At 39.0% G+C, this 13,294-nt stretch overlaps 1 protein-coding gene across 4 annotated transcripts in view; it reads right to left on the reverse strand.

Moving 5' to 3' along the window:
• Positions 1-13,294, reverse strand: part of CCNY (cyclin Y) — a 129,768-nt gene that overhangs the window by 22,615 nt on the left and 93,859 nt on the right. For all 4 annotated transcript variants that reach the window (XM_063324458.1, XM_063324459.1, XM_063324461.1 and 1 more), the window contains 4 exons: positions 12,592-12,692; positions 8,999-9,034; positions 5,007-5,064; positions 4,787-4,906 (listed from right to left, as the gene is read on the reverse strand). In XM_063324458.1, the coding sequence (XP_063180528.1) occupies positions 4,787-4,906; positions 5,007-5,064; positions 8,999-9,034; positions 12,592-12,692 (315 nt within the window). The remainder of the gene's footprint in view (positions 1-4,786; positions 4,907-5,006; positions 5,065-8,998; positions 9,035-12,591; positions 12,693-13,294) is intronic.

The raw sequence follows: 13,294 nt of genomic DNA on the forward strand, positions 1-13,294 counted from the left end.
GTTGCCCAGCTGGGCATTTAAAATGTTCCACAAAGGTCTGGTGCCATCCATTTGCTGGAAAGGGACAGCCCGTCATTAGGGGCCTTGCAAATTCATCCCATTTTTTATTTTTGAGAACAAATGTTGAAAAAGAGTAACAAACACAGTCACAAAACTCTGAAAATATGAATAACTGCAAAGCATCATTGTAGAAATTTGTAGGAAGCATTAATGCAACTGAGAGAAAAGTCACACATCTCCAGGTTTGCCCCATAATTTACTCATTTTAAGACAAAGATCTATAATACACATAAAATGCATTCAAACTATTAGGCAACATCGACTTTCCAGTCTAAAACTGGGATCAGCATTCATTCTTTGCCCACACAGAAGCCCTTAGAGATGCCTCAGAAAACAGACACCCGTTCTTTGAATGAATGTCCTCTTCTCTTGGGGACTTGAAAAAAAAAAAAAATCCCCCTCCTCCAGCTTCAGTATTCTCTTTTTATAAAGTGTATATCCCAGTAGGCCTAAAGCAAGATTTGACTGACAGACATGTAGGTATTAATCGATAGTTAATACTAGAATAGTCCTAAATAGTCCTAAATAGAGAATAGTCCTAAAACCAGGGACTAGAACCTGAGTCTTCTGCTCCCACCAGTGCCTGAAGCACAGGCACAAAGCCATGTTCTTCCTGCCCTTCTCTGGAGTGTACCCTGACCCATGCGCCCAGCTGCCAAGGGACTGAGGATCCACAGCACGGGTGGAGAGACCTTCTCTCTGTGCCTGGGAGACCCTCCTCAGATGTGGCAAAGTGGTGGGTTTCGTCCACCTCCCAGGGAATGCTTGAAGCCCAGGACAAAAGTGGTCACCAACAATGCTGGACACACACGACTCTGCTCATGGACTTCTTACACGAGGCGGAGCCTGGCTTCAATGTTTTGCCTTGCTCACCCAACCTCACTGATGATCCCGTATGGTTACTGGATGGAGAGTGACAGCTCTCAAACCAGGCAATAAACAGTACTTTGCACTGTACTCCGAGGTCTTCAGAGGAACCTGCATCTTCCATTAGCCTTGTAAGGATTGGTAGTTATACTGGGCCAGCTGAAAAGGACCTTGGCGGCAGATCAAGTGTCTCTATGGTCTCTGATCACTTTCTTTTGTGTTTTTGTTTTCTTTTATACAAATAAAAGGGTTTTGATACTTCAATTGAAATATTAAAAAAGAAAAGGCATTTTATCAGCATTTAAAAGTAAAAAATATTCCAGTGAAAGGAAATCAAAGCTTTAACCTTTCCTCCAAACACACAAAAAACAAAATTCTCCTCAAATACTATAATTTTCGCAACACAGTTCAACAATATTCTCTACCTAGTTGCTGAAAATGTGACTGGAGAGTACAATAAGAACTCAGGAATATCTGTCTGGATTCATTAAATACCTGTCTTTCCCAAGGAGAATTTATTGTTAGGTACTTCAAATTTCAAATTTCCCAATACCAAATCTTCTCAGTCACAGTATGAACTTTGTAACATATTTCAAAAGCACAGTCTCTGAACTTCACCAAAATAATTCAGCTGACGTACTGTATGTACTTACGTTACGGCTGTATCTGATCAGTCTATAGCATACAGACCTAGCATATTTGCCTATTTGCAAATGCAAAATGTATCCTCTCTGAAACTATTATGGACACTGAGATATATTAGGAGCCTTAGATTTGGCCTATTTGCACAAAACTCAAAGTCACGCCAAGGCAAAGCAGAAAACTTGGACCATTCTCCTCTTCATGTCTACTTAACAAGGTTGTTTCATTTTTACAGAACAAAAGAACAAAGCATAAATATTTCATTCTCACAACATGCAAACACTGTATTGTTTTCCTGATAACGCTCCTGCCCACATTTTTAGTTGTTATCCAATTAATAGATTAACATAAGTACAACTTGTCACCTCTGCACTGGAGGAGACGGTGAAGAGACCGGCATTTCTCAGTGTTAGCAAGGATGGGAACACTCTGGGTCAAGGGAGAAGCACATGAGCACTATTCTTCCCACAAAGTCCGGTCACAGAGTACAGTTCAGCTGTTCACTGGGACAAAACGCATTACTTGCAAGACTTTAAATCAGCAACACGATTCTTGAAACTAATTTTATTCTTATGGTATTATTTTATAAATAAATAATGTGAATTAGTATTTAATTGTTTCAACCCTAGATTTTAATTTTTCACCTATCAGTATGGGAAATCTCCTGGCAGCTCTGGAGGCTGTGTGAAAATTAAATTTTTTGTTTAATTATAAATTGCTTTTGCTGTAATAGTGGAGGCTTTAATTGAAATATTTTAATTAAGTGCTCGAAGCAACACAATGCTGGCTTTTTGCTGGAGACTAGCTTATCTAACAGTCTGGAGTTTCACAGTTACTCAGCTCCTGTGCTGAACGTACAGCCTGCTGTAGGACCAATTGTAACTGCTGCTTCTACCTGGCTAATGGCACGTAAAACGACAAACAGGGAGTGCATTCAACTACACACCTTAGACCACGTTAATAATGTGGGCAGTAAAAAGGGGTGGTTAGCACTGTTTAAAAAGAATTAGAGCGAGTGGAAGAAAGATAATAGTTGTAGCATCTTGTTCAAAATGTACTGTGATCTCCACAGATATCCTTCCTGCCTTCTGGCAACGCTCCCAGGAGGAGCAAGTGGCAGACAGGGCTATCAGATTGCGCCCCACGGATGGCCAGACTATGGCAAAACATAAGCTCCAGCAGGGAATGCTGCGCTCTCCTTCTCCAGACAGGGTATCAAACTCGAAAGCACTTGGAGCGTTCATAAATAGCTGTATCAACACTATTAAGATTTCAGGAGCGTGGGGAGGGCGGAAGGGTTGATTGCTTTTTCACAGATTAATTTCCACATTTGAACGTGCCAGAAACAACACGATCTGTCTCTGGGGCCCCTCCTGATGACACTAACAAATAAAGAAATGGGATCTAGAAGTGTAGAGGAAACCGAGAGCAGCAGCAGCAGAACTTCGTACTTGTAAAATACTATTTATCAAAAAACTCTGAAGCTTTCTGGAAAGAGCGGTCAGACAGGTGCTGTTACCCTGAAAACATGGGCAAGAATAGCAGAACAGTAACACTGATCGCTTGCACCAAACCTATCCTCAAACATCTGCATGGCTGCTTTGAGAACTAGGCTATAAAACCGCTTATCTGTGATCGTTGTGTTGGGTAAAAAACCCAAGGCACCGAATTTTCAAGCACTAACAGCTACAGGAACTACCTCTGCAATATAACAAATGAGTTAAAAACATTTATACTTCATTGCAGATCACACCAAAAGAGTTACTTGCAGAGAAACCACATGAGAACCAGAAGAGGCAAAATAGTTACAAATGAAAGATACTGAAATATTTGCCTGAGTTAACAAGATTTGAGGGGAAGAACTTTCCAGGCATTGCAATAACAGGAAGGTATTGTTATTAAAAAAAAAAAAGCTTTCTTCCTTTCTACTAAACAGCGCCCTCATTGATCAAATAACCTAAGATCGAACAACAGATAACTACAAGGTTCCACTGTATTTGACAGCAGATTAATTAAATTACACAAGAACACACTGATTCACACAACCTATCTTTCCTCCAGCAGAAAACACTTAGGAAGAAAAGGGAGAAGGACAAGTACTTAGTGCAATTAATGTGAGAGAGACAGAAAAAATGTCATTTCAGCAAACAAGTAATGGCTGGGTCAAGTAACTAGGTAGAGCAATACTTCAAAATGTAAGGGTGGAGCACTGCAGGGCGTTTCTTGCCCTATTTCTCTCATATTCCTGTTCTGTACTGGCTAGTACAATTCATTCTGACTGTCTGAAGAAGAAAAGCCTGCCAACTAATCTTAGAAGCCAAGGGAGAGAGATTAACAGAGGAAATGAGTAGGTCTGGGCTTCAAAATCCACCTTCTCCAATTTCCCCTTCTTCTATCTAAAGCGCATAACAAAGCTGTCATGAAACCACATGTTGTGATGGTAAAAAAACATTTTGTTCTTTTAAGATCTCTGAGTCAAGAACATGGCCAAAATCGTGCCTGAAAACTGAAGAGGCTTGTCAGAGTTGGCAAGATAAAAATTTCAGGAAAATTAAGAAATTCTCAGCTGGTGGAGATCACTTTAGCTCCTTTAATCCACATTGCTATGCTGATCCACACCAGCTGAAAATCTCAACCTTCTTTTGTGTCATGCTATTTTTAAGTAGCTAAACTTCAGTCTTGAGTACAATTGTTCAATCCTATGGCATGGTCCTGAAAGACAAGTACTGTGCAAGTTAAAAAGAGCCATCATCAACATGTCCCAGTCACTCACCGAATCCTTCACGGGCCCATCAATTCTTCTCAGTGCTATTAAATTACCTACAGCTGTTCCTGAGCCTCTGCTGGGAGCTACAATGATACACAGCAAACCCCCCCCAAAAGTGGAAGCCTTTCTGCTTTTAACATTGCTTCTTGTTCGGAGCACTTATGCCACCTGTGTTTTCTATTAGTCACCTTGGTGGCCTGTAACATTATCACTGTGAGGGCAAGATGTAACCCCGGCTTCTGTGTCGCATGTTACCCAATCTCCTCTTCCATCACTTACTCTCCCCGAGAACATGAACCGTAGCATCTCTTCCCATCGAGAAATTCCCTTGGTCTCCACGGTGAGAAAAAAATTCCCTGGCAGCACCTAGACTTATTAAATCACACAAACCCACGCTTTGGGAACAAACTGGGTCTGTCAGATCGTTGATGTCATCTCTCAGACACTCACCAGGGTGACAATGGCACATTCAGCAGTCAGTTGAGCAGCACTGAACAACGTCCGAACAAAGCGGTAAATCTGTTTCTGCTCTGGGTCATGTTTGTCATAGTCTGGTGGCACTTCGGATTTCTAAGGAAGAAATACTTCCAAATAGGTGACTGAAACAAAACGAAGCAGGCAGAAAGAAAGACGGTTCACACGAAAGGGAAGAAGAGGCAGACGAACTTACCGAGAGGGGATGAAGGTTTTCATCAAAAATATCTAAGAGCATTCTTCCGTCTGTGTCCCTAAAAAGTATTAAAACCAAAGCAGTGTCATTATCCGAACACGACAGCACACAGCTCTCATAGACATAAGCATATTGTTAAAACTCCAATACCCTTCATGCTGCGGAGCACTTAGAAACACTGCAGAAATGTGATTTGCAAAGAGAAGTTGGCAGAAACTTATTCTGCCATAAGGTTCACGTGTAATAGGAAATCCATATTACAAAGTATGCTAAAATTTTTAGCTTTCAATGCCCAGGATGCACAGCTTTTGTGCTCTCTACTGTGAGGCTTTTTCACAGCCTAAAAGGTACTACTATAACCTTACGGTAAAATCAGCCCAGCTTACTCTCCTGTTCTTAACCTCATCGTGTCAATCCTTGCAATCTCTTCCTCCTTTATTGTCAACATTATGAACATTTACAAATATGCAACGCTATTTTTACAGTTATCCTTTAGTTAATACTTACACACTTCACTTTTTATTTATTTGGAAAACCCTATCCTACTAATGATTTCTGAAAGCAAAACAGACTACATAAAAAAAAAATCAGACAAAATAATATTCCTATTCATTGGTTTTATTTGGTATTTACTCTCTCAGATCCCTGTTGCTCAAGATCAACATGCAAGTTGATTCAGACTAACATCCAGTTTGCAATATGAGATTTTTGCTGTGTGTAATATTGGCAGGAACACTAACAATCACAGAAGCGAGTGGTATAACAGTACCAGTTAGAACTGGACGCTTTCTGGACAGACGCATCCATGTGACCTACTTAATACAATCCCATCTTTATTTATAGCATCCCTGGTCACAGAGTTCTTAAGAGAAAAACCACTGAATATGTTTTCTATCTTTACTCGACAGCACATGTCTCAGAGCATGGAAACACGAGTTTTTCACTGAATTCATGTCTACAAAATGTACTACTTAGCAGCTAATATTTAAACCTCAACATCTGAAGGTCACCTTTTTTTTTTTTTTGCTATAAAGCTTGCTGACACTGGAAATAAACACTGTGGGGGTTTTGTTTTGTTGTTTTATTTTTTTTTTTTAAAAAAAGGAGTCCCTAAATTAAAACAAACAAACAAAAATAGATTGCGATAATTACTAGAAAATTCCTAATGAGGAAGGATTTTAGGCCAGACTCTTTTACCCCTATATAAAAAAGGCTAGTATCTTAATGCAGAAGTAGTCTCACTGGAATCATCGATGTGCTACAGTAAACTGTGGTCCTTCACAATGAGAGGAGAGAAAGAAAGAATTTCCTATTTTATTTCTTCATGCTGTAGCTGCTGCATGCTATGAAGGCATATGTGATTGCCCTCAAAAAATCTATTACACAAAAAAAAAAAAGAGTTAATAGGTTTTCATCTTCATTAGAACAAGTTGACATTGTTGTCTTTCAAAAATGAACCATCTACTAATTGATCGAAGCATTTTTCTCGTTTAGTGTGTTGGGGTTTATGTTATTTTATTTATTGAATTAGGAAATTCACCAATACTTATGCATTCCTCTGACAACAAGACAGGTGTAGTCTTTTACACTTGTTGAATAGCTAAGCACAACAAAAGCTGCAGGAAGCCAATCAATATAACAATGATAGGAGACACTGGGAAAAGGAGTGATAACTAGAACGTTACAATCAAATGAAATGTGGGAAACATATGAAGGAATATTCTGTTTCATGTACAGTTTCTAAAAAACTGGGATTGGTGAGAGTTTAGAATATTATATATAATATGTAAGTAATATATATTATAATATATAAGTAATTTAGTTTCAAGCCAACTGTGCAGGATAGAGGAACAAATAAATTCTGTCTGAAAAGAATTCTTTTCTGGCAAAGCAGGTGGTCGACTAATTTTCTGTCAAAACCAACCTTGAGCCTAAGAGTTACAGTGGTTTCTTACTTCCCCACCCTCCATAATGAACCAAAATCTACCACATACGTCAACAACTTCCTTTTCTCCTATAATAGCAGGAAACAGAACATATGTTTTGCTGTTGCTGTTTCAGCAGCAAGTACAACTGAATGCTGTTATCGGGTTGTCCCTCCGTTCCTAAATGACAGCCAACCGAAGACAGAACAATCATTTCACATCCTTCACTTCAGAGTCGTTAATTGACGTACGCGAGCCCACCCCAGCATCACTGCCAAGACCGTCTGTCCCGAGTGCGGCAGAGGGCACGTTCACATCACATCTCCCCACCCCGGGCAGCTTCAGAAGGGAGAAGCAGCACCCAGTTCTTCCTGAATAAATCAAATCTCCATTCCAAAACTGAAAGCACAGATAGCAAGTTTCCCAAGAAGATAACATTCAGAATGGGTTCGCTTTCAAGACACTGACATGGGACCCTCTATTTTATAAAGGTTTAGCCTCTCTGCCTACTAGTTGTAGGTCAAATTTGCATCAAGTTCTGTAAGACCACAAATAGGCATATTCCACTGCAGGCTGAAATCAGCTCCATGGCAATCTGCACGAAGTGAATCTTGTGTATTTTGGCTCTGAATTCCTGTGGCTCTGGGTTCCTCCTGCCCGACTGTGAGCTCTAACTCGTTTCTCACCCTTTGTGGTACCTAACGTGCCCTGTTCTCCTGAGCCTTTTACTCATCTGGCATCACACTTAACAGAGTGTTTCAGACTAACTTATTTCCATAAAACTTTAGAGTCCGATTATCTTTGAGATCTCTACTATTTAGTCAAATGTAGTAAAAATTGATTAGTTAGCCCAACTAACCCAGGGACAAGGGAGGAGAGGGGAAAAAGGGAACCACAGATGGATAAACAAGTAATTCAAGCATGATCAGCTAATGCCTCATTTCCTGGGAAATGAGATTAAAAGTTAGCAAAAAGATTTCACTCCAACTTTTGCTTTACATATCACCATGTTTCAGTCCAAGGCCCACTGACATCTTGGAAAGTCTTCTAAGAGCTTTCAGAGCCTTCAGCAGGGATCAAGCCCTAAACCTTTCTGCCCTTGTGCACTTCCAAAGGTTTCTCTTTAGATGTCAGCCTTGTTTCAAGAAGTGTGATGGGTTCCAGTGACCTGAAACATGGTCCCAAATGACGTACCAGCTTAACTTTAAATTTATGAGTAATTCCTTTTGTTCTAGTCGGACTTCTTACAGTCCAGAAGAAAAAAAATGTGTAAGTGGCTTGTTAGATCGAGATCTAAGCCAAGTTCTCTGAAAAGACACACTGAAAAGCCATGGACACAAAAGTCACTTAAAGTATTTACAGAATCTCTTATTAGAGATGTCAGGAAATATTATTTTATGATACTGTGACATATCACGAGAACATGGAATTTAAGATACAAAAGCACAATTCAATATGAAGAAAGTTAATTTATATACCAAGTTACTTTTTAGAGAACCTATTTTCTATTCAATTTTAATCATCTTGACTAAGCAGAGATCTAAAACATGCGACACCAGAAGAGATAAGCCAGGACCCGCTCTGTTTCTGAGGCATCTTGAATTACATCTATTCACAATGCCACTCATTGTATAATTAATGGGTTTTATTTCAAAATCCATTACCATTAACTGACCATGGTTTTACAGTTAAATTTACAAAGGTATAGTCTAAAAAAATAAATCTGAAAGACACTATTCAGATTTCTCTATATGTAATTGCAACATATGCAACAATGCAGATGTGTCCAGTGCATATAAAACTAAACACCGAATCATCAAAGTTTTTCAATGCTGAACTATGCTTCCAGATTTTTATTGTACATAATCCTCTGATTTTTATTGTTCTAAGCAAAATAATATATATATAAAAATATAAAAGAAACTGTTTCACATTTCTAACATGGGAAATAAGAAAACTACTACCCAAAACATGTTGAAAGAAACAGAGCATGGATTTTTAGGGTTTGGGCAGACCATTTATTTTGATTAAAGATATTTTCAGTACAAGATTTCATTATTCACATACCTGTTTTTGATGTGGTAATATATTGCAAGAGCTACACTGTAAAGAAAAATACAGAGTTAATATCTCAGAACTGCCAAATGAAATTATTTGTCATATTAACATGCAAATTAAAACCCAGCACAAAGCATGACAAAAAGGATGCTCAACAGCCTATTTTCTTCTGTTCACTGTTAGATACCAGGAAAACTGCTGTAAATAGACAATTTTGTAATATTTGTTCAGCCCGCTCCACGTGCCTCTTTTTCACTAGTAACGAAATACCTTACAAAACCCCTCATATTCCACATAACGAATTGCACATACCTTCCATTTAATGCCATATTCTACTAAAGTCAATAATAAAACTCCCACTGACTTCCAAGGTTGACGATAAAGCATCACAGGCACTAGACATTCTTTTATTGCTTGCTAATGCTGCCAGGCTGACATGAAATGCTTTAATCACCATTGGTTTATGATTTTATATTTAAATCCAATAACTTTTGCCTGTCTTTCTATGTAGCCACTCACACCAGACCCAAATACCAGGCTTCTACAGCCTTATGGCATCAAGTAACTTATTTGATCTCTGGAAAGACGACTCCCTGAATAACTTACTGCATTACGCATTTCCCATGTTCTCAACCACACACCCAAGTACCTCTCTCTCTATTCTGTGCAAAGACGACATGCATCCTTATATTCAGAGAAAGCTACAGTTTTAATTAAGTACACATCTAACTGATCTCATTAACGGTTGAGAATGAAGAGAATTAAGACGTGGCTTCTCATGGTTATGCTCCAGTTTCAAACTCACAACTCCAGCTTTATGGCAGGACATATGCTTTACACATGACAGAGCTTTACTGAAGGATAAAGCAGAATCAGCACCCTCCTTATTTGTTCCAGCAGCATAAAACCCAGTCAAAACTGACAAGGAAGGAGGAGGGAGTTCACCGATTCTATTTGTTGATAGTTTGTTTTGTCAGTGATTCACTGTAAGATGCTGATGTCTTACACTGACGCAAAATTCCCCCCCTTTTCTTTCCATAAAAGGCCTTTTAAAAGAGTCGATTGGCTCCTCTGTGATTTTATTACAGAATTTTTACATGAAAACTGACATACTATGTGTTAGGAAAACAATATGTTGGAGCTACATCATTAGTAGAATTTTAAATTACTTCAGGTTTGGTGGTTGGTTGATTTTTTTTGAACAGCCATGCAGTGGAAAATATTTTTTCTTAGTTGCAAGTAAATATATTTTACTAACGTTGTATAAGTATTATAGCTTTTACCTGGCTGCATTAGCAGTTTTTAGATCATAAATGCATTTTAAATTTGATTTTTTTCTATCAATACATATTTAAGGAATTAAGTTATTTAAGAGATACTGTGTACCGTGGACATTTAAAGGACACAGCCCTTGCTGAACACAAAAACCACATTTATGAATGAATTTAATTTGACTGAAAGCTATTCACAAAATGAATCACTCCTAAAATTTAATTTTAAATTACGCCCCTAGGAACACACTTGCAGCTCCAGTTCACTTTATGAAAGTAGATGCAAGAATCTACGTGCAGAGCTCTGCTTGGTGCCCATATGGTTGCTTTTGTAACAAAATGTCAAATTAAGTTTAGAAAATATTTACTATTTAGAAATCTGTATCAGAATCTGAAAGTATCAGAGCTGTAATAGATCTATCTATTATAAAACTACAGATTTATAGATCTATCTATAAAAATCTCAGATCCAAGTTTTATTCTGCTTTGTACACACTGGTACAGCTAGCCCTCAGTGTGCAGGAAAGAAGCTTATGGGGCTTTCCATCACCCTGCCCTGGCCACCCCACCGATGCCGCAGATCTCCAGTAGACGTGATAATATTTTAAACAAACCAGTGCCTAACGTCACCCAGAAGAAATAAATGAACCGGCCGAAATACATCCCTCATAGATTTACCTACGTGCAATAGTCATTTATCTGCGGATATTGCCAGGATGGGAGCAAGAAACGAAGCCGTACTACAAAAGCAATAATCCTGCAATCTCCCCACCCTTAAATCTGTTAAGTGTGCAGCCAGAGAGGCGAGCAGAGGAGATGAAGACTCCTCACCCAGAGGCCTCCTGTGCCAGACTCCAGTTTCTCACCCCACATAACCCCTTTTCAAACCCTCCGACCCCTTGCAGCTCCCAACCCTTCCCACGCCAGGGCCGGCTCTTCCAGCCCGATGTCCACCCACACCCCCCTGCAGCTCTGCCCCCTGCCACCTGCCCCCCATCTCTCCCAAATGCCACCACTTTGCCCGCCGCCCCAGCTTGTCTTTCTGCCTCCCCTTTCACAAGGCTGCTGCTGGCCACCGTGGCCCACTGAAAATGTTTCTCGGCTGCTGCAGCCAACTGAACCCACCTCTTCTTTCCAAAAACAGTCTCGGTTCCAATGCTAAAAGGGACCAGAACCACCCCCACCCCCCAAAAAAAGGATGCACTTAGAAAAATCTGCATGCAAAGAATTTTAGAGAAGAGTATGAGATTCCAGGAAGAAAAAAAAACACACCTCAAAAACTAAAAACATTTTTCCAGTGTTCATCTGATTTTAAAGTTACCAATAAAGAAAACTTGAGGAAAAGCAAGATTATTTCAGGCAGAAATAAATTACGAGGAATTAGGTGTCAGTGTGACTGTAAATCTCTTTTCCACTCCCCTCTTTTTTTTCTTACACAGAAAAATTAAGAACATGCTTTAGTGACCACCAACAGCACAAACTGCTTTGGATGTAATAGTCTGAATATATTTGTCTCTCCTGTCTTTGTAGCACAGGCTTTGTCTCAATAAACTTTTGCATTTGAGTACAGCAAGGTAACCATCCTGCAAACAACTCAAGATATCAGCAGTCATAATAAACAAACCGCATAAAATGCCCAAGCATTTGTTGCCTCATTTTTCCCCTTTACTGTACAAAATGTAAAGAACAAGACACTATAAATACAAATTTCATTCCTCTCCAAACGTAAAAAGACACCAGTGAAACCTGAAATGAACATTGGAGATGTCACCCAAGGGTAAGCCCATGTGCACACCACATAAAAAGCTCCCCGCTGCTGTGCAATAAACAGCCAGTGCCCTTGTACTCAGTAAGGAAATTAATCTGGAGGCAATTGATTTCCATTTCAAACACAACACTGGAAGGAAAGCTTAGCAAATGAGCATTTTCTCATGAACAGAAAAGAGCTCTTCGATTTCAAGAGATTTCTGATAATTCCCAAATTCTGGATAAATAAGTATCCAAGCAAGTTTTGCAAACTCATCCAAAGCAAGTATCCTGCTGAACATTGAAGCCCAATGATTTCAGCTGCTAGAATGAGAGATTCTTAGTTGCTGCCTTCTGGTGAGACAGGAAGTATTGGGAGTTTGATTCTTCACAGACCTACACTCAGAGTAATACCATGTGCTCATCCTCGTCACTGCCTCTGGAGCATGACTGGATTAAAAAAAAAAATTACTACTTCAAAAACTAAGATCTGTGAAGCTTGCTTAGTAATGACTCAGAACTATGTGTACATATATGCATATACATAACGTAGGTTCTAGCAAAAAAAATAACTATAAAACCCACCATTTGATGGTATACTTGAGGTTCGGTTGACTGACTGTGCTGTCATCCAGGAAAATAGTGGAGCAGGAACTGTACTTCCTTCTCAGCTGCCCAGGAGGATGCTATGAAAAACATGCAAAAGAACAATGGCAATTACGTAATACCAAAACAATTTTCTGAGGAGATGTAAGAATTTAGAAAAAACAAATTTCTCCGTCTCTCACAATGACGCACACAGTAATGTGATCATGTTTTGAAGCAGTTCAGAAAGTTCAGAAATAATTACCAGTGCACAAGTCACAACAATCCCTGCCTGAGCCTTGCCTAATGTTTTCAAGTCCCAATCTCCCCTCCATCCCTCCTTCCCAAAAAAACATGCAAAAATCTCCCTGCAAAATTACTCAAATTAAATACACACATTTGGAAAGCAAAGATGGACAAAGCCAGTGTTTCTTTCCTCATTCCAAAGGAGTAAGTGGAAGAGAGAAATCATGTTAAAAATGAAGACTGATTTACACAGATACAAAACCATGCTTGAAGAAAAGACAATAAAAAAAAAACAAACACAAACACAGACACATGCCAAAAAAACCCAAAAACCTAAAAGAATGAAATAGGGGAAAGAGGTCTTTAAGGTAAAAACTACTAAAATACCTTAAAAATTAATAGGAAAAATTAAAAAAAAAAATAAAATTAATCAAGAATAGATTGTTATTAGGAGGAA

Source organism: Chroicocephalus ridibundus, chromosome 2 (genome assembly GCF_963924245.1).
Source record: "Chroicocephalus ridibundus chromosome 2, bChrRid1.1, whole genome shotgun sequence".
In the NCBI taxonomy this organism is placed as follows: Eukaryota; Metazoa; Chordata; class Aves; order Charadriiformes; family Laridae; genus Chroicocephalus; species Chroicocephalus ridibundus.